The sequence below is a fragment of the Gobius niger genome, assembly GCF_951799975.1.
Source record: "Gobius niger genome assembly, chromosome: 1".
NCBI classification, from domain to species: Eukaryota; Metazoa; Chordata; class Actinopteri; order Gobiiformes; family Gobiidae; genus Gobius; species Gobius niger.
The window spans coordinates 66,303,584-66,331,082 of NC_136852.1; the positions used below are offsets into that span (position 1 = coordinate 66,303,584).

At 43.6% G+C, this 27,499-nt stretch overlaps 1 protein-coding gene across 6 annotated transcripts in view; it reads left to right on the forward strand.

The window, feature by feature from the left end:
• ptch1 (patched 1) overlaps nucleotides 1-27,499 on the forward strand; it is a 71,652-nt gene that overhangs the window by 42,540 nt on the left and 1,613 nt on the right. The window contains exons 13-24 of one of the 6 annotated variants that reach the window (XM_079551668.1): nucleotides 3,068-3,186; nucleotides 3,827-4,451; nucleotides 4,721-5,030; nucleotides 6,480-6,622; nucleotides 11,755-11,938; nucleotides 15,803-16,083; nucleotides 19,459-19,596; nucleotides 20,577-20,719; nucleotides 25,552-25,651; nucleotides 26,040-26,312; nucleotides 26,493-26,967; nucleotides 27,041-27,474. In XM_079551668.1, coding sequence (XP_079407794.1) covers nucleotides 3,068-3,186; nucleotides 3,827-4,451; nucleotides 4,721-5,030; nucleotides 6,480-6,622; nucleotides 11,755-11,938; nucleotides 15,803-16,083; nucleotides 19,459-19,596; nucleotides 20,577-20,719; nucleotides 25,552-25,651; nucleotides 26,040-26,312; nucleotides 26,493-26,966 — 2,790 coding nt within the window. In that variant the 3' untranslated portion in view covers nucleotide 26,967; nucleotides 27,041-27,474. Of the gene's footprint in view, nucleotides 1-3,067; nucleotides 3,187-3,826; nucleotides 4,452-4,720; nucleotides 5,031-6,479; nucleotides 6,623-11,754; nucleotides 11,939-15,802; nucleotides 16,084-19,458; nucleotides 19,597-20,576; nucleotides 20,720-25,551; nucleotides 25,652-26,039; nucleotides 26,313-26,477; nucleotides 26,968-27,040; nucleotides 27,487-27,499 lie in introns of all 6 variants that reach the window. The other 5 variants (XM_079551666.1, XM_079551664.1, XM_079551665.1 and 2 more) reach the window with 5 other exon arrangements.

Consider the following 27,499-nt stretch of genomic DNA (forward strand, 5'->3'; position numbering starts at 1 on the left):
AAATAGCCACAATGCTCACTCCAGCCACTAGGGGGAAGCTTAAATTTGAAAGAGGAAAGAATTCCACACGTGTCCAGCAGAGGGCACTGACATAATAAAAGATGAGGATATAAACAGCATGTTATAGCCATGTGGCAAATGGTCAAGTGTGGAGTGAAGGAATAATGACTTTATGCAGCACTTTGACAAACATGTGACACAGGCGGATAAAGCGCAATAGGTGTAAGCCTTTGTTATTTATTAGGCTACAGTCCTTCACAATATATACGGCCCGCGACCCGCCGTGGGGGCTGAATTTCGGCCCAAGGCCCAAAACGAGTTCGACACCCCTGACATAAGACAATGTGTAGTTAGTGTTTTGAGCACCTGAAGATCTAAACCAGGTCAAATACCAGACTAAACCATGACTAAATTAGTTTCAAGTCAGGACTGGACCCATGGAGGAAAAAAACATTCTATAAAATAAACAAAAACTCAAATTGCTGAGGACTGCTGAGTGTCACTTGAAGCATCCTGTCAAGAATTTGAGAAACACAGCCCTATAAAACAGAGGCCTTTGAACACGTTGAGATTTGCATTTTGAAGTAAAGATGGGTGAAACCAATAATTAGGTCAACCCCTACCCTTCAAGATCAGCATAAATACAACCTGTTGCTTAAAAGATCAGTAGTTAGTTGCTGACGAAGCCTCATTTTGGGGGAGAAGCGAATCATCCAGTGCATGTGACGGCTGGAGAACATTTGTCTATGATGATAACAGCTTGCTTGAGTTGTACCTAATATTGAATGGAGCATGTTCTGAAAATCAAATCTATAGTTTGAATTAGCACTATGCAAAAAGCCCACTCTATATAAATGATTGATGTAAAGGATGGTCCATGGATTCCACCTGGAGAATGTATCTGCGTTTGTCCAATGGCGGGCAGGAGATGTTTCTGCAGTGCTGCTTGTACAATATGAGCACGTGTGGATGGATGGCTTTAGTGCAGGGAGAGTGTCAAACTTGATCCATTTTCCTCATGGGCCCAATCCACACTGCCCCCCGCCCCATCCCCTCTCAAACATACGCACATAGCAGGCATACTTGACTTGTGGTTTTGAGATTGCCTCACACCGACACACAAGCAAGATCCTACTGATAGCGTCTTTTATTTTTCGACCCGACGCAAGCCAGCGCAGCAGTGGTATCCCGTGCCAGGGCTCCCCTCACACATCAGCAACGTCAGGCACTTCCTGTACTTGACTCCTCTTTGGATTTGCCTCCTAATCTTTTCTCTTTCCCTCTTGCATCACCGCGAACGCTGAAGAATGGCGTCCAGATAAGAACTGGAGGAGCAGGGAGAACACACACATGCTCATGTACGCTGGACAGATGTGATGATAAATCTCTCCACACTGGGGTCAGCGCACGGTCGGGCCATGTGTGTGTGTGTGTGTCTGGAGTCCATACTAGTGCGCTGGACGGTAGTGGTCCAATTGAGAATTAATTGTGTTACTTGTGTGCTTCTTGGCCTTCTCCTATAACCCTGTCTGTTGTTGTTGACTGGAAATTTGCTGAAGAATAAGGGAAGCCCAGGGGACGTTTGTAGAGTAGAGCTGGATGATTTAGGGAAAATATCCTTTTTTACCTCCCAAGCAGATTGTACTTTTTTTCAAACGTCTTAGCTGGTATGCAAAAAAAAAACATTATGGAGACAGGATATTTTGAGATTGGGCATGCTAATGTCTACATATTTGCATCTTTTGCAATTTGCTAAGCACATTGAGGGGAATCCTGCAGCTGTAGTGTGCAGCTCTTCAACACTTCTCTCTTGACCATTACAAGTGAACCAAGAGTTTGTGCAGGATAAAATACCATACTCGGACACAGAATCCTTATCTTGTGTTGATATTATCTTCACAGTGCCACCATGTCAGCTGTCTCCTGAGAAATACAGTGTCAACAGCCTATTTGGTGGATAAATGGGGATTGCATGTGTGCAGGTGTGGTTGAAGCCGTAGATATCTGTGCATTTTTGCAGCGTGAAAGGGTGTGTTGTCTGCTCATCACCTCGGGCTCCTCTGATGGGCCCCTGCTCCTTGGGTGGTCTGCTGTTTTCCCTCATGCGTGTGTATGTGTGTGCAGTGTGAGCAGTGTGTAGCGGTCTGGCAGATTGTGCTCTGGGCTGGGCCCCAAGCTAACCCCAACCCCCACCCTCTGCGCCAGAGCACCTCCTTGGAATACTTAACCACAACACTGTACTGCCTTCCATTACACACAAACTGCTGGAGAAGACAGGCTTCTCTCGGCACTTCTCACTGAACGCCAACAATTTAGAAATCCTCAGTGTATAGAAACGGTTAGAAGCTCAATGTTAACTTTTTGCTTTGGAAAATAAATGTACTGGCGATTTGAAGAAGTAATCCTGATAACTATGTTTTGCAACTATCTTTAGTTTTTTAAACACATTTGATCTAAATCCATGTCAGATCTCACTGACGGTGTGTAGTGGTAGTAAATCATGGTTACAACTTAAGACTGTAAGAGCAGATTTTTGGCTCTAAACCAGCATCTTCCAAATGTTTCACCTAGACAGATTTTAGGCTCTGCGTACCACCCACATCTAAAAGGATGAAGTTGTCTTTAAATAAAAGCAAAAAGAGGACCCCAAGTTTCATGTGAAACAATCTATGAACCACTACTAGGATGCGTGCCACAGTTTGAAATCCGCTGCTCCAGACCGTGTGTGTTTAGCTGAGGCAAGTGTTACTAATTAGCCATGTTTACTTTCACGGAAAAGTGAAAGGATAAGAACATTGTGGATCCTTGATACAGTAGCTGGACACTCTTGCTATTTAATCTTTATGTACTGTGTAAAAAGATGGCGTTTACTTTTTGTTTTCTTACACAGAGGTCATTGTTGCATTAGGAGGTTGTTTCTATCCATCATGTTAAACATTCAGTTCAAAAAAACAAGAATTTGATCTGATCTTTTTGTCATTGGTCGTAGTCCCTGCATATCCACCTATACAATGTAATCAATGTCTTTTTAACTGTATTCACACTCAAAATTGATCTCTTATGTCAGGCTGCAGTGGTGGTGGTTTTCAACTTTGCCATGGTGCTCCTCATCTTTCCCGCCATCCTCAGCATGGACCTGTACAGACGCGAGGACCGACGCTTTGACATCTTCTGCTGCTTCTACAGGTGGGCCTATGAGCACAGGGCTGTTCTTTATTCCCCACTGGAGGTATTCCCATAGTATGGTCTGCCTCTTTAGTCTGCCTCTTTTATGTCTACGTCTAATTTCTGACAATGAATAACTCATTTATATGACAAATCTAATCTCCCTTCATCAAAAATCTAATTATTGCTTAAGTAATGTGTTTGCGCCTGGTGTCCGTGGATCCGTCACACTCTTTATTACGCTGCACCAGCCCGCTGCCAGTCGCGGCATGTTTGTTGGCACCGCGTCCGGACAGATGTGCGCACGTACTATTAAATTTTCCCACTCTGGGCTATATATTTCCGACTGCCGGCATACGTCCCATTCACACAAATAACATAGGGCTGATATCATTTTACTGGAGTTAATGGAGTGGTCTGCGGCTTTGTCCAATGTGTTTCCATTTTCAAAACATACCCACGCTTTTTCATTAGCGGCCGTTCTTTTCTGTTGGGATGGATTTTTACTGCAGTTTTCAGAATTCTGCTTTTGTACAGTCAACTAGTCTTGGTCATGAACATCTCATCATTAAGGTTAACTCTGATCCATTGAGCTTGATAAATTCTCCATTTATCACAGATTACTAGGACAGGTGTATCTGACCCTTGTCCCTCTCTGCAGCCCCTGTGCCAACCGCGTGATCCAGATGGAGCCACCGGCCTACCTGGACGGGGCAGACGGCAGCCGCTACAGCCCGCCCCCCATGTTCCGCACTCCCCCTCCTACTTACCAGACCCCTCCCCCCAGGTACAGCAGCCCACCTCCCTCCTACAGCAGCCTGGGTTACGCCCAGCAGACCCAGATCACCATGCAGTCCACAGTGCAGCTGCGCACCGAGTATGACCCGCGCACCCAGGCCTTCTACACCACGGCTGAGCCCCGCTCCCAGATCTCTGTGCAGCCCATGAACCCCGCCCCAGCACGGAGCAACCCCACCACCGACTATAACGGCAGCAGCAATGGGAATCTGAACAACAACAACACCAGTAACCGTGGAAACCCAAGTTCCTACTCTTATCACCAGTCACCAGCGTCAGCGAGTTACAGTTGTGCCACAGGACCTCAGGCCGATGCAGTCTCCACAGGGCACAGTGTGGAGAATAACAGCTCCACACGGGACCTTTTATCCCAGTTTGGAGACGCCTCAGCGGGCCTGCGCTGCATTGAGCCTCCCTGCTCACGCTGGACATTTGCCTCTTTTGCTGAAAACCACTATGCTCCGTTTCTGCTGCAGCCCACCACCAAGGTGAGTGTGAGTCAGTGTGACTCAGTGAGGCCTACTACATTCTGTGGCCAGGCTCATGTACTGTCATGCACAACAAACTCACACACAGTCTGAGCTCAGCCTCGTTGGGTGGTCTGATGTCTCAATAACATCAGCTGTTTTATCTTTTAGCTTCACTGCATACATTTAATTACTCTATAGTTTTAGTCTTATATACCATCCAAGCTCCTGCCATGATAGGCTACACATACATTACATCTTCTGCATCCCCTGTGTTCTCTCTCTTTCAGATTGTAGTGATAGTTCTATTTGTGTGCCTGCTTGGGATCAGTCTGTATGGCACCACGCAGGTGCGGGATGGGCTGGAGCTCACAGACATTGTGCCAAGAGAGACCAGTGAATACGACTTCATTGGTGCGCAGTTCAAGTTCTTCTCCTTCTACAACATGTACGTGGTGACACAGCGGGCCGAATATGCCCAGAAGCAGCCGCTCCTTTACCAGCTGCACCAGAGGTTCCACTCAGTACGCCACATCCTGAAAGAGGATGACGGAGATCTGCCCCGCATGTGGTTGCACTATTTCAGAGACTGGCTGCAAGGTAACGCTATAATGTCATGTTTGTCTGTGAAGATTTAGGATAGTTTAAAAAAAAAAAAAGCACATGTGGAAATCTGTACCCTGACAATCTGGCTACTCCTCCTTTATTTCTATAAACAGGCCCTTTAGGGAGCCCTCTACCAGCATATTAAAATGTTTTATAATACTAAGTTTAAAGGCCTTTCCTCTCAAATACCCCTGTATCATTTCAAAGCAAACTGCGAGGTTTCTCAAGTTTTTGTGTGATTTTGATCTGTCCTTTCTCAACCTTTTCTTCTACAAAAGCCACCATGTTTATTTTGATGCAACTTCACTTCTGCGGATTACACTTTGACAGGCCAGGCCCGGAAACCTGTACATTTCTAATTAAAATGTACAGCTTTAAAACAATTAGGGCAATCGAACTGTTTGAGAACCAGTCCAGTGTCAACTCTCATATTTCTTCTTTATATATTAGTTCTCTTATTTGTCTTTCAATGCAGCCATAGACCAAATTACAAGCCCGGTAAAGTAGAGGTTTCTGTCAGCATTATAAAAGTTGCCAGGAAAATATATCTGCGATTAACTACCTCGTATTTGTGTTGAATTTGATTTTATTGATTCCAAACAGTGTCGGGGGACAGAAAAGTATGCCGTTAAACTCCTTTCCCATGAAGCTCTTTTGAGATAATACTTTTCGTTTGTGTTTTGACATGATTCTGCTAGAAACAAGATGTTGGGCCGCGGTTCAGCAGTGGGAGGGATTTCATAATGGACACTGACAGTAGCTGATTAGGATCAGTTGTCTTTTCAAAGAGTAGAAGCACAAAGTGGGAGGTTATTACGCAGCGGGCTTCGGGCTGGAGTTCAGTACTGTGTTTTTGTGCTTTAAATTGTTAGTTAGGGTCTATTGCTAACATCACAATTTTATCACTGCGATAAGCACATTTGCCAACTTAGGGAGCTATTTTCTCTGTAAACTGCTAATTTTACCCTCCACCTTTTTCACTGACATGTCCACAAAACTTTCTCCCGCACCAGAAAAAGATCTAGTCAATAGAAGCCACTGCATTGGGACAGTATGTGAGCCGACTGGGAGCCACACAGGGAGTTTGTGGGCGCGAGAGAGACGGAGCTGTGCCTGATATTGCTTTCTCTGGATGGTGGGACAAATTGGAGCCAGGCAGGCCAAGGAACCAAACCCAAAACAACATTTACACACTCAAGGGGGGAACCAAGGAGGGTGGGGTGGACACATGTTACCCATATATTCCCCAGTGGCTGTTTTGAATAAAAAAAACAAAAAGTACATTAATAGTCTTTAATAGTCTTGTCATATTAAAACCTTACTATCGGTGTGGGCTTAGGCTGGAGTGCGAGCCTGTAAAGTGCTTGACAAATGACAACAACAAAGGTATGTAGCCCTAAGCGGTCCAGAGTAAGTGATGTGTCATGTTTTGATTTGTTGCAGGGCTGCAGCAAGCTTTTGACCGAGACTGGGAGGCGGGTCGGATCACACAAACCAACTACAAGAACGCCTCCGATGACGGTGTCCTGGCGTACAAGCTGCTGGTGCAGACGGGACGCCGGGAGAAGCCCATCAACTTTAACCAGGTGTGAGATCAGAGCTTCAGTGCTTCTATCAGACTGGATTGTGCTTGTGGTGGTTTTACGCCTTTGACTAGATTGTTAAAGGGAGGGTATTATGTTTATTATTTGTCCTTAATGTCAAACACAGCTTAGACATATTGTGTAAGTTCTCCTTTGTTGATCCATAACAGCTCATTCAAAATGTATTCGGCTTTACTCCTTTTCAGTCTGTGATGCAAATTGCCTCTCGTTCCCCATCAAACACATGTGTTTCACTGTCGGACATCGGCGCCTGTATCACCAAAGAGCTCTGGTGAATGTTTTTGCCTCAGGGCTACAGGAGGAGCAATGTACGAAAACCAATGCAGGGACAACAGCACTTTTAAGTTGTTCTCATGGGATATTTAGCATTTTAAAACTTGTAGTCAATCAACAAAGTAAGTTGGCTGGTGGTCAGTAAATGTTTGGCCACTCTTTTTAACCCCTGTATGTAGCAGGTACCTAATATTTCTGTTCACCTCCTTTCTCGTGTGTCCTGACAGACTGAGAGAGCGGAGCCAGAGACGCTCTGTCTTCACGCATATATCCATATGATTTGTGATCTGGGAGCAGCAGAGCCACACCCACATTATAAACACATTATCATACATTCTTTCTGCTCTGCTCTGTCTATATCTCCTCTCTTTGGGATGACCTTACCGAGCCCAGGAATTTAAAGCTCACTAGAGCCGCTTCAGCTTCTGACAAAACGATTAACTTTATTTGACCCGTTTGTCCTACTTGGTGGATATATCTGTGTTAAACTGTACAGCATGTATCCAACGTGCAGCATGCAGTCAAGCAGCTTGTTGTTGGTATGTAATACAGTATGTAACTGTATCTGGGGGAGCAAAATCACTACTTTAGCTCTATTAACTTTGTATTTCGAACAGTATTAACAGTTGTAGTAGTAGGTAGTTTCTCCTTCCCATCTGTATCATGGGTGGTTGTAGCTCTGCACCTCCTTCTAAAGCCCGTTGCGCAGGAAGTAGAGTCCGGCCTGGTGTGCGGGCTGTGATGTCACTTCCTGTGTCTGTGAGGGAAGTGTTGTTGCCGTGAGGCACGGGGGCCGCCGGCAGAGCTTCCCGTGACAGCTTGAAGACATACAGTTGTTGCGCGTCCCACTGCCAAATTCAATCCAGAGCCAGTGGAATCCGCCCCCTCCCACCCCAGAGCTGCGTCCTCTCTCAATGAAACATGTGGTGGACCCAGCCAGCCCTGCGTGCATGTTTGGAGCGTGCACTGGGGCTGTAGTAGCTGTTTTTGGGCCCTAAAATGAAGACCAGATCTTTTCCAAGCCTGGCAAATTACAGAGCTAGATGTTTTATTTTGATATGCCACTCCATGGATCTTTGCAGAGGTGTTCTGCTTTTGATCCTTTGCTGCTGCTAACAGTCTTTTTTCTCTGTCGACTATTCGTTCCTTATGGCGCTGCCTGGGAGTCATTTTGAAGTTGTCATATGAGAAAATGTAGTTAACAACATTTTGTCCTTTATCCTTTCTTGTAAAGTATATTTATATGCAACTGTGGGAACGCCAATTAGGAATGAGAGAACTATTTTGTTTCTTACTGGGAAACAAAATCCTATAAAGAGAAAAAATAGAACATGGCTATAACCTGCATTTGAATAGAATTTCCCTACAAATTGATATTGTTGGAAAAGGTGAGCTGGAAATAATAATGGAAAGTAAGATTGTATGCCCAGCATGTTATGTTGACAGTGTTAGCGGATGTCGGTATATCATTGTCTTCATATTTTGAATCTCTTTTTTCTTTTTTGTTTCAATCATTAGTCAGGAATGAAGGTATCAGGTATTGCATGTTATAGCAAGGGCCTTGTGCTTTTTTCAACATATTTTGATCACTGTTGCCTGTTGTCCGCCTTGCCTGCTAAGCATTATAGCTGCTTATTTTGCTGGTTAGAAAATGATGGAAGGACGGCCTCACGATTCTAACCGGGCCTGTTGGTCTCTCATAAGGGGGTTCTGAACCGCTCTACGTCTGACCCGTCACCTAGGACCTGTTTGGTGGTTCCAGGTGGCGGTTCCAGGAGGGGCCTATAAGAAGTTGATTTTGCATAATAGCCAATTAATCTACCAATTTCTTTTTAAAAAATGACACAAATACAAACCTGACAATGAGAGGAGGAGGGGATAGAACCATATGGTTGTCATGGTTGTGGATGGTGCGAAGAAAATAAAAACCCGAAATGCAGGACTGCAACAAAACTGGTGATGTTTAATAAAGGACAAAAACCAAAATAACAAAATCCAGACATAACCAAAAACCGGGGATGACATACACAATGACACGACAAAGGACAAGGGAAACACAGGGGTATAAATACAAGAGGAAACGGGGCACAGGTGAAACACATCAGGGCGGGGCAGGCAATAACGAGAGGAGTAAAGCATAATCACAAGGACAGAACACATGTCAAAATAAAACACAGGACAAGACCAAACACAAGAACACATATGAACAAAAGACGAATCATGACAATGGTAACAGTAAAAAAAACTATAAGAAGTTCCAATCATCCATCCATCTTCTTCCACTTGTCCGTTGCCGGGTCGTGGGGGCAGCCATTGGAGCTGCCCAAATCACATTGCACCAGCCCTTTATGGCTCCTCCTGCAGGTGGTGGGTCCACAGACGGACGGCCAGATGGTTCTAACCAGTCCTGTTGGTCTCTCATAAGGGGCTTCTGAACCGCTCTTTGTCTGACCCGTCACCTCGGACCTGTTTGCCCTGAGAGACCCTACCAGGGGCACGAAGCCCCCGACAATAGAGCTCCCAGGATCATTTGGGTGCTCAAACCCCTCCACCACGTTAAGGTGGCGGTTCCAGGAGGGGACTATAAGAAGTTGATTTTGCGTAATAGCCAATTAAGCTACCAATTTCTTTTTAAAAAATGACACAAATGCAAACCTGACAATGAGACTGTGCTAATGCTATCAGGAGCTCATTCTGGATAGGCCCTCTGAGCCGGACTGTGGCGCCGGGCATTCTGGGTACCCATAGGTAGCTACATTTGTACAGAGGTTGTGTTATTTTTATAGCTCTACTCCATTTGCTGGGTGGCATTTCCGTCAGTGTTAACAACCAGGTTAACTGCAGACAGACAGGCTCAGGGGCTCCAGCCAATTTTTTTTATTGTTACGCTAACTCAATTTTTCCTTCCTCACCCCTGTCCAAAAAAGCCCAGTCCATTCTTCTTCTACCTCCCCCCATGAGCCCCGGCCTCCTCGTGCCTGTGCAAAAGAGCGATTTACGGTCCGGAGAGGCAGGAGTGGCAGAGAGCTGTGCTGTTATGGTTTTAGTCAGGAGGCTTAGCTATGGGCTCGCACATGGAAGGGCCTGCTGTACCTATACCAGCCTGCGGCAATGACCGAAGGGAATTTAATGAAAAGTAACTAAATGTCCGGATTAACACGTTGAAATGGAATGGTGCTTTTACTGATAATGGATTTAAACCTTTTGCAATGTTGTTTGTTTTGGTTCCTGAGATAAATATCCAAGCAGAAACCAGAATGAGTCCCACTCTTTAGATTGTCAACATATCCTATGCCTTGAACTAGTTTGCAATGCACTTTAAAACCTTTTCTCTCAATTCTAATCCATGCAGATCTACAGTAGGTAAATGTATGTAGCATACACACTTGCTCTCTCAGAATGACACAATATGAATAAAAGAAAGCTGGGTTCCTTCAATCTGTTTCTTTTCGGGGGTTTGTCTGCTGGTTTTGGCCATTGGATCTGGCAACCCAAAACCTAGGGGTATGTAAGTTTTCTCATTTAACAGTTTCCAGTGGGTGGATTTACAAACACTTCCTATTGAATTAATTAAATGAGTGTTTTGTTGTGAATAAATCAATTACAATCTATGTTTCACATACAGTGTCTGACAATAGTCACACTCTCTAATATTTGGTTGGATCAACTTTAGCTTTGATCATTTTCCCCCCAAGATCTTGCATTGGATGGGAGAGCGTAACCACTGCACAAAGCCTTCTCCAGCACATCCCAAAGATTCTCACTGAGGTTCAGATCTGGACTCTGTGAAGGCGGATCCATGTGTAAAAATGATGATCTCATGCTTCCTAAACTACTCTTTCACAATGTGAGCCCATGAATCCTGGCATTGTCATCTGGGAATATACCCATCAGGGAAGAAGAAGTCCATACTGGAATAATGTAGTTATTAGGGATGTTCAGGTAGTCAGCAAAACCTGCCAACCCTGAACAACTGCAGTGACCCCAGATCATAACAGTTAGTCAAATTTAGGTGGCGACTTTATTGGATCAGGTCATTTACTTAATGTTTTCCACAAACCTGCTTGTGTTCATCATGGTGCTTCAGGCAAACCAGGTTGACTTGTGATTGTAGTACTCTGTAAAGAGAGCATGATATATAAACTTCCTTTGAGATAGTAAATGTTGTCGGTTTATGAGCAGTCAGGACCTCAGCCCTGACGTTGGCCTGCACTATCAGCTGCATGTTAAGGGAGAAGCTGACTCAACACTTTCCATGTTTTAATGTGGCATGATAATTCTGGGAAGCCGCTACGTTTAGTACGGGAATGTTGAAAAAGGCTACCAGTGTTGGACTGTTGGTTTTTCTTTGGTTGGAAAGAGAGCCCGTCAAATATTTGAGTCTTATTTTGAAAGCTGCTCGGTTCTCTCGCACCAGAGCATGTGCATAAATAAGCAGTTCTGAAGCTCACCTGTCCGCTGTTTTGATTCAGTGGCCACAATACCTTTCCTAGTCCAATGTACACATCAGTGACCACGATATCATTTTTTAACTTTTACCTTTTTACTTAATTGCACCATTTCCTCTGACCTATTCCTGAATTTCCAAACTTGGCTTTGCTCAATATAAATAGAGAGGGGGTTCATTAGGTTTTCATATTTCTGAATTTATTCCTACGTTTTCTTGAAATCTGATGTATGGAATGGTTGAAAATTGTGCAGAAAATAGTTTTTAGCTTTTATCCAACATAAAACGCGGATATTTCTATGAGTTGAGTATAAGGCTACCTGTTCAAACTACTGACCAAAGCCTAATTATTGTTTGGTTGTGTTAATAATTTCTCTTTTCCTTGACTTCACAGTTGACACGGCAGAGGCTTGTGGACGCAGATGGGATCATCACCCCTGGAGCTTTTTATATCTACCTTACAGCCTGGGTCAGCAACGACCCAGTGGCCTACGCTGCCTCCCAGGCCAACATCAGGCCCCACCCCCCCGAGTGGCTCCACGACCGGGCCGACTCCATGCCCGAAACACGCCTCAGCAGTGAGTCCCTCATACGTGACAGTGCAGTCAGACACATGAACATATCCCACACTGGAATTGTTAAAATGCTGTATGCTTGTATTAAAATAAGAGTAAAGTAAGAGTACACATAATTTATTTGACAGCACAGAGGAGCTGGGAGAGACACCCACAATGTGCAGCCACCGTAAAGGAACAGGCCACTGTTTTTCCATACTGATATATGTTCTTACCTGAGCTTAGACGAGTTGATACGTACCTGTCCGTGGAAGAGCGTGGTAGCTTCCAACTTCACCCCCGTTTGGAGCTATAGGAATACATTGGGAGAGGCCAAATGCTAACAACATCTTTAGTCGTTTTGCGTGATTGGGGGGCACAAAGACCAGACAGGTACGCATCAACTCGTCTAAGCTCAGGTAAGATCACATCTCAGTATGGAAAAAAGGTGGCCTGTTCCTTTAACCACTAGACTACATCAGCTACACAAGGATTGTGTCATCATTGTTACAGAGGACAGATTGTCCCAATGGAGAATAATTAGGTACAAAGGAGCTACATCTGCACTGCTAAGCTTCAAACTAATGAGCAAACATCTCTTTCTGTGGGCCTTTAAAAAATGAATGTGTTGTTTACGTAGGACTCTAGAGTGAGACCACTTTAGATGCTTGTGTGTCTAAATGTTTAAAATGATATAAAATTGTGAGTAAGTACATCTTTGCCATGCTTGCGACAAGTTGGATCCTTGTTATATAAGTAGTCCACATCACACAAGTTATTTGAATAATTTTGTATCTATGCAGGAGAAAAAAACCTAAAACAATAAAGCAGGCCCACTGTACATACACTTAAAAAGTTCCTTGAAGTTAATTTATTATTTGGCAAAATAACGGTGTGACGTAAGATGCTATTTCAGTTAATAGCAAGAATATTTTTTTTTTGCTCCACACCTTGCTTTCAGGATATTTGGGGGCATTGTGTTTGGTACAGCTATATTAAGTTCTGGTCCGATCCTCCCAAAATGTCAGTGTGGAGTCCCGTTTGAGGTTTTGCTAAATTGTACTCTGCAACTGTTATTAGGATTCAGTTTAGATACAACCATTGAAATCCCATCTGCCTCTTGGCTTCAGGTGAGGTAGAAGGCCTTACTGTATACCTACACTACATGGCCATGTGTGTGAGCTCATATTGCCCGACCAATACAGCGCTCACTGTGGCTCTCCTAATGGTGCCTGCGGTGAACGCTATAATCCTGTCTACCAAGGGGCCCTCGCAGTGCACACACATCCACACAGCCCATACGCACATTATTAAAACTCACTGACCCCAAACAGTGCGCACACCCTGCTTTCATTTCCCTACCACACACTCGACTGTTCCTCCCATAAAACCCCACCGTCGACCAGCGTTTCGGTGCGAGCCAGGAAGTGCTCCGTGCGCAAGGAAAACGATTGGATAACAAGTCGAGACCGTGTTTAAGTGGGAAGCTCAATTGGATAACAAGTAGGAAGTCTTTTATTGGCAGGTAGGGATACGATTGGGTGAGCGGCGTGAAGTTCTTGGCTGCACAGTCAGGAGCCCCCCCACCCGGACCAGCGCGCAGCAGAGCTCCTTGGCCGGGAGCCAGCGGGTGTCCTAATGGAAATTTATAGTTGAGATTATAAAGGGCCAAAGCATGTTAGCAAGTCCTCTTGTCTGACCCCGCAGGCGCTGTGGAACAGAAACCAAAACAAACTCACCTTTTCACACTCCATAGGGTTTCCAGAAGGAAGGGTGGGTGATTTAGCAATAGCTTTATTTAAATGATTTTCTTAGAGACCAGGTCGCACCTCATCACTATCAAGGTTATTGGGAAGAAGTCATTATTCACACTTCACTGTGAGTCACTGGTTAAATTCATGGTTGAATCAATGATACTGGCACAGCATGTTGTTGCTCACCTACTTTACAGTACAGTGATATGGTGCTAATGTAACAGTGTTGGTCATTACTTCAGTAAAAGTGCAGCTACTACTTATTACTCCAACAACATTAAAAGTTGCTCAGGCAAATTTTTACTTAAAGAGGCTTAGATGCAAGTTAGCCATTTTATACTCACTACTGCCACCTCAGGTCATACGTGTAGCTGCAACATCTATATCAAGCTCGTGAATGACGGCACTTTGGACCCGAATTAACACCATTTTGAGTGACAGTGCAGGATTTTAGAGGCAGGTCTGGGCTCATTCTACACGTTAGGACATTGTTGGAACATGTAGGGGGAAAATACTTAATTTTACTATTTTCAAACTCTGTATAGTCCCTTTAAAATGCATATGACAGGTTCTAATGCTTTTGAAAATATAACATATTTAGGCGGATGACATCTGTTTTAAGTCATAATCATAATTATTTTAGTGACAGGAATTATTCTGAAGAAATGTTGGGAAGAATTTTGAAGCTACTGACAACAAGTGACATCGGCAACAGTTTAAAATGGTTTGCCTCTGTCTATGTCACTTCCTGCCAGTGTGCAATAAGGAAGTGAAACTATAAATATCACAAACATAGTAAAACTAAAGAAAGAAAGAAAACTTAAATAGAATTGTGTTTACCATGTTTTAGCAAAAAAATTGCCTTATGTGTCATATGCACTTTAAGTGAAAGTACTGAAGTATTTGCGATTGAAAATACTTCAGTACTTTCACTTAAAGTATTCAAAGTAGAAAGTGCATGTCAGTTGAAATAAGTGGCATTAAAAATAACTTCAGTTTCAAAAACACCCTAATTTTATTTGACCTTTATTTAACCATGAAAGTCCCACTGAGATTAAGAATCTCTTTTTCAGGGGAGTCCTGGTCCCAGAGGGGAACCTATTGTACATGTTTTTAATGGGTCAATTCACTACCCGTATGGCAACAAAATGGGAACAAGCCTTCCTTGTTGTGAATCAGTGACAGGACACCTGCACAGCGCCACTTACTGTTCATATTGTGTGCATTATTAGTTTTTACATTTTACTTTAGTGCCATTATAAAAAATATAGTGAGGTGGGAAGTAATGTATTTATCTTTCATATATAGTGGGGTAAAAGTAGTTCATAACAAAATTATTTACTACTCAAGTAAAGTACAGGCCCGCAACACCTTTTTTAAAGACAGTACTTAAGTAAATTGATTTTGTTACTGACCACCTAGACATGGTGGTTTCATGATAGCTATTAATAGATATTGGATACACACATTCTACTTTATTTTGTGGTAATATGAACAGAATCCTTGTGCATTATATTTTCATCCTATTACCATTGTATTACTGTGCTAGGAAGTAAAACATGACTGAATTGATTACCTCAAGAATGAAAGACTCATTCAAATGTGCATTTAAAGGCATTGAAAGATAGAATATATTCCTGCCAAATGAAAGCAGCTCGAGGCCCACCGTGCAGATGAATGTGCTGTTTCACACATTGGCATGGCGTCATAGTCCAGTGACAGGCAGTTTTGGATGTTTAGCGCTTTATGCTCTGGGTGTGGTAATGGCACTGGCTTTTGACGTCGCAATTACCGTGCATCAGCGACGTGGGCCCTAACACTCGCCTGTGTCTGGAACTGATAGGCCCTCATTAGCCAGACTGGGCCGCTGGCTGGGTCCGAGTCAATGGAGCTCTGTTTCGCACTCGTCCTAGGCCCACCCGCGCCTCGCCTCTCCAGACAGACGGAGCTGGCGTTACTGTGGGGGTGTAGATAGCAGTCTGGAGTGGAAAGATTTCAAACAATCTCAACCTAATGCTGTGAAATAAAACTAGCATTACTTGCAGACGGCATTGTGGAGTTGTTTTTTCTGATTGTCTTTCAAGTCTTGCGGTTGGGTCGCACATTTATATTCAATTTTTTTCTGTCTGCGCAGTCCCTGCCGCTGAGCCCATCGAATACGCACAGTTCCCCTTCTACCTCAACGGGCTCCGGGAGACGCCTGAGTTTGTGGAGGCCATCGAGAGCGTGCGGGCCATCTGCAGCAACTACAGCCTCCAGGGCCTGGCCTCCTACCCCAACGGATACCCCTTCCTCTTCTGGGAGCAGTACGTCAGCCTGCGCCACTGGCTGCTGCTCTCCATCAGCGTGGTGTTGGCCTGCACCTTTCTGGTGTGCGCGCTCTTCCTGCTTAACCCATGGACCGCAGGGGTTATTGTAAGTGCAACAGAACACTCATTTACAAAAGTCAAAGTTAAAGGGATATTTCAGGATTTTTGACATTTCCTAGTTATCCACAATGTTGCTGATTTCTGGAGATATTTTTTTTGTGTAATTCCTGCAGTTCTTATATTTGAAGAGTTTCATGGTGCTAGACTAATTCAAGGCTAGCGCATTTCTATGGTATCAGCTAGCCTGCATTAAAAACAGTCTGACACACTCCACAGTGTGAGGCAAATCACTTATAACGCCAGACTAACCATATAAATGTCTGTGCCGATAGAATAATTTTTGGAATATAACTGACCTTGCATCACATGAATGATCGCATTTTGAGGGACTATTTCCTAGCAGATCACTCGGCCGCTGCGTAGCTTATACAACCACGAAGCTGATGCTGCTCAAAAATAAGGTCTTTTAAAGGCAAAACGGTTAAAATTATTCTATCGACACAGACATTTATATCGTTAGTCTGGCATAACTCTTCAAATATAAGAACTGCATGAATTACAAAAAAAACATCTCCAGAAATCAGCAACCCTCTGGATAACTAGGAAATGAGGCCCTATTTCAAAAATCCTGAAATATCCCTTTAATATAGACAGATAATAGAGAACAATGACACAATTTGTTTCCTATTCTGTATGAATTCGACAGTATCCAGTATTTGTCAGCTTCCTAGCATATAAGTATTTACATTTTTTGTCCAGTCTACTCTCTTACCACCATTGTATATATAGGTCTCTCTGATTTTGTCTTCAGCCAAACACAAGGCTTATGATAATATAAAACTCCTTTCTAAGAGTCCTCCTTTCATGTGATAGGGCTTCTTCGAAATCATGATATTAGCCAACATATCACATACACCTCACTTCTGCAAATCCTTCTTTAACTTTTGCCTCTGTCCTCTCCTCCCTGACTTCCTGGCCTTAACTTGTGGTCCAGGGTTCCCAGACACGTCGCTGCTGTTTGTTCTTGTAGCCCCCAGTCACAAGTGTTTATCTTACGCTGTTTCGTTTGAGCCAGTCTGTTTAGTCTGCGCCGACACTCCCAGACACCAACTCTGAAATAAATGAGGAGAGGACACAAAGCTTCTCTGGCAAACCCACTCCCAGCCTATAAAAAGTCATATCTTACGTCCGCGCTCCCGGCCCCATCTTGCAACAAGAGTTTCCACGGATACACTCAAACAAGCAGTGCGCCGACATGTTTACTTTAAGATGTGCAGTCGTAATGTGTAAGGTGCATAACTCACGCAGCAGTCCGGGTTTATTCGCTGTTGGATTGGATTTTACGATAGGCAAGTGGCAGGCCACCCCAGCCCAGCTCTAATGGTGAAAGGAGAGGAACGCCTGACTGGGAACAGCAAAAGACCAGCTATGAATAAGTGTCGCACTACTTCATGCCATTCAACTCACAAAATGGAGTTAAGTCTATTGTGTGTCAGCTAGTAGACAATTAATTAAGGTGTACTGTCCAAATGGCTCCCCAAAGGTTGTTTACTTTTCTACATAAGCTTGATGAGTGAATATTGATTACTGACTTACTGAGAAGTCACACTAATGCATTTTCTCTTTGTGTGCCAGATGAGTTTAGAATACATTGAACACAATATTAGCTAACTTTAAAACTGCCTGATCAAAAAAAAAAAAGAAGTGTTGCCACCTGGATTTAACTCACTGTTATCATATCAGGGGTTGCTGCAGTAGTTCAGATTCAGCAACACTATGTGCTCAAGGAATGAGATCAGCTGACTACCTGAACCTCCTGAATGACCAGGTCTTTCCGTGATGGCACAGGCATATTCCTAGATGGCAACGCCAGGATTGACCAGGCTCACGTTGTGAAAGAGTGGTTCAGAGAGACATCATTTTCACACATGGATTGGCCGCCATAGAGTCCAGATCATAAAGCAATACTAAGTAACTTGTTTACCTTAATGAATCCTTTCCGTAGTCCCTCTGGGGGTAATACAAAGTGTTAATGGGATGATTAGGGGGTCTTTCATCTCCCCTTGGTGTTTCTGGCCAGAAAACCACAATTGCAATTTGACTGCCAGCGGACCGGAGCAACCAATACACACTAATAGAATCACGAATAAGAAGCTAGCAGGCTAACAGGCACAGCTAACTGCGGGCTAGCACCACTTTAAACAGTATTTCCAGTGAGTAAATTTTTTCTTTCCATTGTGTTATTGGATGTACAATATCCCTCTTTCCCTTTGCCTTTTCTGTCAGCGTAGTATTTACTCTCATGGACAATTAATAAGTTAAAGTTAAAGTTAAATCACTTGCTACGATACCTGCCGTTGCGCTTTTGGCCAAGAGTTACTTTGTACTGCTTTGTACCCCATCTTTGGGATGTGGTGGAGAAGGCTTTGTGCAGTGGTCACACTCTCCCATCATCAATGCAAAATTTATTCATCACTGGATCTTTTGACATCGCAGAAGCTTATTAGATTCAGATTCAGATTCATTTTATTGGCCATTTGCAGTTTGAAAAACCACATTGGAAAAAAATGTGCAAAGTGCAATATGTAAAAACACGTAAAAAGACACAATATAAAAAACAGAACAAACAAACAATGCCACATTAAAAGCCTATGGGCAAAATACATATTACAGGCTAAAGGCGGTCCAATTAAGAGTGACATTAAGAGTAACTCAATTCATCCCCAGTATTTGTTTTGAAATATTTTAACTCTTTCTAGAGAGCACTCCACCTAAGACCAAAAGTTACTCAAGTTCCCTCAAAGCTTCAGTATCTATGCAGTTTTAATGCTCCTGGGTTAAAAATGGAGCAGTGGGTTAACAACTGTTCTTGTTTGGGGTTAGGCAAACAGAGGTTGAAGGAAATCCAGGAAATTGAACCCTGGGGGCGAGAGTACTAACCACTTTGCCGCTCATTGCCTGGTTTCAGTTGACATCACAAACATGTCTAGGTCTAGATTGAGACAGGTACATTTCCTATTGTGAAAAATGTTTGTACCTTTCAATTCCAATTCTTGGTTATTCGCTCTTACATTCTCCCGAGCTCACTGACTAGACTTGTTCGTAGTAATACCTCCACCTTGGACACACATGCCCTGGGTGTTTTCTCGCTCAGTCGGACTCACACAAACCCACACGGCACTGCCCACTTCAAAGAGCCCGGGCCCCAAGTAACTGGACACCCGTCAGCTGATAATGGCATTCGCCCCCAGCTCCTGTCCTGCCAAAGCCTCTTAACACACACATGAAGGAATGCACTTTTGTTTTTTTGTTTTTTTTTACATGCCACTTTCATATGTTTCACTCAAGAAGCCAAAAATTGATTGTGAATTGTACCTTTTTTTTCCCCGCCATGCTAACTGGATGCCTTGTTATTCTGCAGGTATTGGTGCTATCTCTGATGACCGTGGAGCTGTTTGGTTTCATGGGGCTGATGGGGATCAAGCTGAGTGCGGTCCCGGTGGTCATTCTCATTGCATCCGTGGGCATTGGAGTGGAGTTTACAGTTCACGTGGCGTTGGTATGCTGAAGTTTTACGTAATCATAAGAAATAGCTGATTCCCACAGGCTCAGGAGAATAATAAAGTTGGGTGAAGTGGTCGATAAATGCATATGTGTATCGATATGTTGATTACTTGATCCTGGTTTAGTCAGTTTAACCCCTTAACCCCCACCGAGCACATTTTCTCTAGTTTTCCCCAAATCTAAAAGCTTCTCGACTGGAGAGTTTACAGTCTATAGGCGAGTGTAACGCCTCATTTGAAAGCTAAGACCTACTAAACAGTTCTAAGATTTTTTCTTGTTTTTGTTATCAGATTTTAGTTGTTTTTGCCACATTTTTGTGATTTTTTGGTCAAATTTTGGTCAAATTTTTGTCACATTTTACCACCTTTTCGTCACGATTTTGTCACGTTTTCATTGCTTTTTTGTCATGCTTTTGCCACATTTTTGTCATGTTTATGTCACATTTTTGTCCATTTTTTTGTCTATTTTTTGTCAAAGTTTTGTCATGTGTTTGTCAAATTACATTTTTTTTGTACAATTTTCGTCATGTTTTTGTTACATTTTTATAAATTTTTTGCTGCATTTTTGTCACATTTTTGTCACATTGTCATCGCTTTTTTGTCACATTTTTGACACGTTTTCATTGCTTTTTTGATGTATTTTGGCTACATTTAGATTTTTTTTTATTGTAATGTAACAGCGATCAAGCTGCAAAAATGTCACCAAAATAAATAAATTTTAAAAAAGCAAGAAAAACACAACCATAGAGGACGAAAACTTGACAATCAAGCAAGAACCGTAATTCAATTTGTGGGTCTTTCACCTTTCACACTGGCCTAGAGGCTCCAGTCAAGAAGCTTTTAGATTTGGGTAAAGCTTAAGTGGAGAAAATGTGCTCAGTTAAGGTGTGGGGTAACTGCTCTTATCAAACAAATCCTTTTCACTGTGGCTCTAAATAGACTTTAGCCTGAATGTATGTGATTTTCTGTGTTCCAGGCCTTCCTCACAGCCATAGGGGACCGTCACAAGCGAGCAGTGCTGGCCCTGGAGCACATGTTTGCCCCAGTCCTGGACGGCGCCTTCTCCACACTGTTAGGAGTGCTGATGCTCGCGGGCTCGGAGTTCGACTTCATTGTCAGGTACTTTGAGCTAAAAGTCGCTGCATAAAGAGGTCTGAAAACTGAACCCACTCCACTGTACATAGTATGTTACTGAATGGCGTCCGCATGGCGTCCATGTGACCACTGGGCTCATGCTTGGGCCTGTAAGTCACACTGGAATCTACCTGAGAGGACCAGTCATGCATGAAGGCTCCTCTCTGCTTCCATCCCCTCCTTTTAGGCTAGTCTTACACCCGCATCTACCTTTCTACCCTGGGCTCATCTGCCACACTGTGCATTTTTGTCCTCGTTTACGAGAAGCACCGTAAACTCGCCTTCTCATTCATCCCTCTACTTTACTTTGTGATGCCTGACATTTTGAGGCTAACTAAAAAGAGTTGAAGGTCAGGATAGGAGAAGGGAGGGAGACAGAGGGGGGGCATACAAAAGTCATCTGGCTTTTGTAATGTGCCCCAGCTACTTTAACTGTGTTGGCTGGACATTTACATTGAGGCGAGCAGTGATGTGGTCAATAGCAGAGTGATGTGAGTGGTTAAAATGGAGACTCCCTAAAGTATATGGCTGCTGTGTTCTTATAGTAGCTACTTCATGCACCTCCTATGTATATTATTAATTTACTTGCACTTCCCCTACAGCTTTTGTTACTATACAAACAAGATTCTACTTGTTGGTGTAGATTTTAGCGTGACATTGAAATCCAAATGTGTTTTTGAGTTGTCTTGATGATGTTTTAGTTAAGATGTAATGATATCTAAGGCATTATTGGAAGAGTTAGTGGAACACAGGCTGCCAATAAGAAACTCAGACCAAGTCAAAAGTCGAAAGTGGAGTAATGCCAAGAAAGTGAGATTGGGTGAAGATACTACCACAACCCAAAAAATGAAAATAATGTGATAAATGTAATGTAACAAAAGTCTATATGTAACAGTAAGTGTAAGACTGTAAGACCCTGAAAGTGGGAGCTCTGGAGTCCATGTGACCGGCTAACATGCTAACCGTGTCATGCGCTGCTGCACTCGGGCTCTGTAATCATGGGGGTCATGCGCACACACATATACACATATACCCACACAGAGCCTCTCTCCTCACCTCCAGTGCCGCGCTCTGGTTTCCAGCCCAGACCAGGGCCTCCATTTAAAGGTTCTGCTGTTGTCTGAGCAAACAAAGCAGCGCCCCAAAGACGGTTCAATAACAACAGGCGCGCTCGTATTTTTCTGCTTGCGCTGAAAGAAATGTTTCCCTGACTTTCCCCGTCAGCCTTGTGAATGTTTGGAGTGTAAACAGCGTGGCAGGGCACTCTGCCTGGTATGTGGCCTGTCTGCATCTGCACATATGTGGATATAGCAGATGTGGAATGACATGCCACTCACCCCCACAATGCTCTCTACAGTGTCACTCGCACGTCAAAAGGCTGATGATGTGCTGGCTTTACTCTGTCAGGGTGGCCTTTCTTATTTATTGGTATACTCCAAAAAAAGAAATCAGTTTATTTCAAACATAATGCTAACTTTCCTACTACACTCCCAGCGTCCCAGTTCTTCAGGGGATGAGTTTATAAGAATGTTTGACAGTTAGTTCCTGGTTTATGATCGCTCATAGTATGTTACAGATGCCAAGCAGTGGTCTCTTTTTTTCCCTCAAATGTCTGCAAACACAATATACTTCACTTTTAAAAGTAATGAACTAGATCAGTATAAACATCTCAATTTGAGCATAATAATCCAAATTTTTGTTGTTTTGACAAGTTAAGAAGTTGTTGGGCATTTGTCCTAGATTATTTCACTTGTTCTGAGATGTTTCTGACTTGTTTCATTACATTTCGTCCTTATTTCAGGTAATTTTCTTTGCCAATGGGGTAAGAAAATTTGTCTTATCTCATTGGCAATTTTACTTTCTTATTTCAAGCGAGATTTACCTTAGAACCAGTCTGAAATGTCCTCAAACAAGCAAAGTAAACTAGGTCCGATCAGAAAAAGTGTCTAAATGAGTGAAAACCGACAAAAACAGGATGCATTTCCTCAATTCAAGTCATTTAAGCCAATGCTTGATATTTACTTTTTGCAGTGTTTAAGAGGGCAAAATGAGTATAAAGGTTAAGTATATATCACCTTTAATTTAAGTGCATGCAGCACAAAAAAGGCTGCCCTGTCTGCGCAATACTCTGCTGCGATTGGAGTTCATTTGCTGTGACCGGAGTTGGTGCCTTATAGGGCTGTGACTCACTTACATCTGTCTGTGGCTGCTCTGGCGTTCACACTAAAGCGAAATAGTGCGTGGTTGTAATGTTGTGAAACGGAAAACAACAACAGGGGAAATAATAGATGGTGCATCGGTGCAGAACTGATTCAAAGACTCTGTTTTGCAAATGTAGTGGAATCTCTCTCCAAAAGTACATTAGCGGTAACAACATATACAGTGAACATTCCTTTTACTTGCTCTCATAGTCTCCACTGGCCTTGTTGAAGTACTGGTGTTATTCATCATACAGGTTTCTGCCCTCACCAATTTGACACTATTTGAACAATTGTTTGAAAATCCCCATGATGGACCTTTTCAGGAGCAGTGTGAGGAAAACTGACGCTGTGTCACTGCATTGAACAGATTAGTTTATGGATGCAAAACGAGTTCTTGCAGCTTAACACAGATAATGCTGAGATCATAGTCTTTGGTCCACAGAACAAAACTCAGATTTTGAGTGAACAGTCACATTAAAGGGGCTAGATGCAAGTTAGCCATTTTATGCTCACTACTGCCACCTCATGTCATGGTCATACGTGTAACTGCGGCTTGTATATTAAGCTCGTGCATGACGGCACTCCGGACCCGAATTAGCACCTGTCTGAGTGCAGGATTTTAGAGGCAGTTGTGGTGAACAGGTCTGGGCTCATTCTACACATTAGGACATGGAGGAACATGTAGGGGGAGGAAAATACTTAATTTTAACATTTTTAAACTCTGTATAGTCCCTTTAAGGCAATAACATGAGCAGCCTTTTACCATCTAAAAAACATAGCCAAGATGAAAGGTATAGTATAAACCGGACTTAGCAGGTTCTCTCTATAACGCACTGCTCACTGGCTTCTCAACGCGAGCTCTGCAATAAAGTACGACCATTCCAGTCCAGTGCTCAGGTGTCCGGACTACAATTAATTGCCTTGTCTATGCAGCCATTTAACAACTATACCTCATCTTTAGACATATAGTCATGACATTCCTATTTGACACCAAAGGCCCGTCAAAGACGATAACTTGATTGGGAAGAGAAAAGCCCGCGGTAGTGAACCGAGCTGGTCCAGAGAGAGGGCGAGGGCTTGTGAGGCGGATTTAGCGGGAGATTGGGGGGTCTTACCTGATACATGTGAGATTTAATTAGACGAAGGGGATTGTGGAGCTGCCGGGGAATTTCACAAGGGCTTAGGTTGGAAAAAGAAGGAGAAATAAGAAATAAGGAGAGGAGTGTGTGTTGGGGGGGTCTCTTCTCCTCTTCCTAGACTAAATTGTTTAAATTCTATAGCCCTCACTTCATTTGTTTGCCTGTGCTCCTCAGTGGACAGAGAGGCCCATGTCCCTGCACATTCCTGGCTGCTTTTGTTTTCTCCGTGTTTGCCCATGCACCATACGCTCAAGAGAGAGTACCCGGCTCGTACCCCTTGTGGCCCCCTCCCAAGCTTTTCTTTTTTTCATCTTCTCTAGTGCTCCAGTGCCTTTGAATTAACCAGCTCTAGCTAATTATGCTTCACCCCATTTTTCTTCTCTGTGTGGCTTCTTAAAGACTAACCCTCTTTGGCAAGACTTAGAAGTCGGTACAGTTGTGGTTGGCTGCCTTACCTCACTGCTAGTACGCCTGTTTTTTTGTTTTGTTTTTTCGTGTCCATACATAATGTCCAGAAAGATTTTTTTTTTTAGGTTTTGGGCCAGTTTTCTCTCCTAAAGACTGTGTACTTTTTTGTTTTAATGTTTACAAACCCTTAACAGAAGCTTGTTCATTGTTAGTTGCTGTCCGAACGTATTCCTTTCTTTCCTAACCTATTCCCAACATCCCGAGTCTACACAGGGATGCATTTTTAAGCATGTTTCAAAGCTTTCAGAGAGTAGAGCGGTGACCCGGTAATGTTTACAATATTAGTTTCCACCTGGCAACCTGTTTTTAGCATCGGCGCAACTTCTGGGTTGATGATCGCTCACAATACAGTTGTCAGCAAGTCTCTTTTTCCCCCAGAAAATGTTTGCAAATACACAATACTGCAAAACATCTATTGCACAAGGCTATACCAGTGCAAAAGTGGGTACAGCCTCTTTTAATATGTTATCAGATGCCTGGTGACTGAGCTTTTAGCCTCCTACAACACAGCATAATTCACATTAAAAAAAAGCAAACTTTCAAATGATATATCTCAGTTTTCTATTCACCTGCAGTGCTTTGCCTTAAAACAAATACCAGGAGTATATTTTAGTATGGGTGTGTATATCCTGAACAATGCCAGTGTAATCATAGGGTCTTGCATTCATTCACTATAGGTACATAATTACATTGTTACATTGTTTCACCGAACCATACTGCTATTGTGCCTGTCTGTCTCTACTGTATTTTTGTCCATTATTTGTTATTATAGACTCAGGTCATATTGTCTCTTTCTCTCGTGGCTCCTCTCGTTTCAAACATTGTGGTTGTAGCAGGTATTTGTCTCGTAGTTGTGCTTTTCTGCAACGTGGCCTTCAGTCGCGTTATCCTTTTAGCAATGCCATTTTGAAGATTTTTAAACATCCATTTCATTGAGATTATTTTGAGTTGTTTATTACCATTTATTACTTATTTTATGACTTGACTGAATGCTCTTGTTGCATTGCAGGTACTTCTTCGCTGTGCTGGCCATCCTCACAGTGCTGGGAGTGCTCAACGGGCTGGTGCTTCTGCCAGTCTTACTGTCATACTTTGGGCCGTATCCAGAGGTGAGTTTCCAAGAATTCATTTGTCTAAAGAAACTTTGCTGCAACAAAGGAGCTTGTCATGGGGAGTCTGTGCAATACGAATCACGGTGGCGTACCACTAAAAACATGTACAACAGGTTGACCCTTTAGCCAGGTGTTTCTGAGTATTACCCTGGTTTCACATCTGGAGATGGCCTACGCTGGCTGCACACTGCTCCAACAGCTTGAGTCAAACAAAGGTTCAGAACATACAGGGTTCATGGGTTTAGCACTTGACTCTTTGTAATCTTACCATTGTAACGCGAACAGACGTAAGAAACACATTTTCAACTACCTTTACTTCAATCTACCGCTTCACACTGGCACATACAGTAAGGCCTGTTGAAATAACATCTGCCTCTTCTGTCAGGTGACTCCAGTGGACGGACGCAGTCGACTGCCCACTCCAGAGGCTCCTCCCCCAGTGGTGCGGTTTTCCGTGCGTCCTCACCACCACACCACAGGGGGCAGCACCCACACGTCAGGGGCTACATCAGACTCTTCAGACTCAGAGTTCAGTTCTGTCAGTACAGCGTCAGGGACCAGCCAGGAGCCCCCCTCCCAGAGAGGACACACAGACCCCAGGAGGGGCCCCAGGAGCCGGCACAGGCAGCCTGAGCCTCCAGCTTATACTATATCCTCGGTAAGTAATGCTGTAAAAATAAGACAATGCTTTAATCTTCTTCTTCTTCTTCTTCTTAAACAAACTAAACTGACAATAAGAGCAGACATTAGTCAGTGTTGTGGCTCTGCAGTGGGACATACATAATTCAGTGTGTTAACACAGGTCTTACTGTCTGCTCCACAGACTGTCTCTCCTCAGGGCGGTGAATCCAGACCTCACACAGGGGCCCCTCAGCGAAACAGGGACAGCAGGGACCCCAAGAGCCAGCCTCACTGGCAAACTCCGCCCCCAGCCCACCCGCGCATGGACGCTTTTGAAACTGCTACTGAGGCTGGGGCACATAGAGAACACTTACCGGGCCCCCGGCATCGTTCCTCTCATCACCTCCACCACCAGCCCATCACCACGGTAACGGCCTCCGCATCTGTTACCGTGGCAGTGCACCCCGCCCCTCCCTCCACCTCCTCTTACCCACCATACACTGCAACGGACAGTTACTCCTCAGCTCGGCCCCGGGAGCCCGAGCACCCCTTCCACGACCCACACGTTCCACTGGACTCTCAGTCAGGTCCCCGGGGCGGCCGAGGGGCCCAGGGTGCCCGGGTGGAGGCGATGGAGCTACAGGACCTGGAGTTTGAGGTGGGGGAGCCGAGCAACAGGCGAGTCAGCTGAGGTGAGCAGTCACTGCTTACATCAATTACACAAACATGACTGAAGTGTGAAACTCATGCACTCTTCTGTTGCAGTTGTGCTGAGTGAAGTACGGCCAAAGATGGATGTTACTCAGCAGCTGACTGCCTTCATGGAAGCTGCCAGCATTGCCGTCATGGTGCTCATTCTTACTGTAACACAGTGGACTATTGTCATAGATATTTCTATCTATATTTAAAATGTACACTTGTAAATATAAAAAGAAAGTAGCTATAATTTAGGAGCTGTACAACTCCTCATAATGACTTGGGCTGCCATTTTATATAATGTGAGTGCATGTGTGCTGTCTGTGTGTGAAAGAGAGATTACTGTTCATCCGCTGTGGATCTGTGCCATTTAAAGCTACATCCAGACAATATCGGACAGCATTCACTGCAGCTGCTCGAATATTTTAAAAATGAAACATTTGAAAGTCTATGCAAATATCTCATATGGCAGAGTGTGTGTGGGTGTGGGTGAGGGTGAGGGTGTGTGTGTGTGTGTGTGAGGGTCTG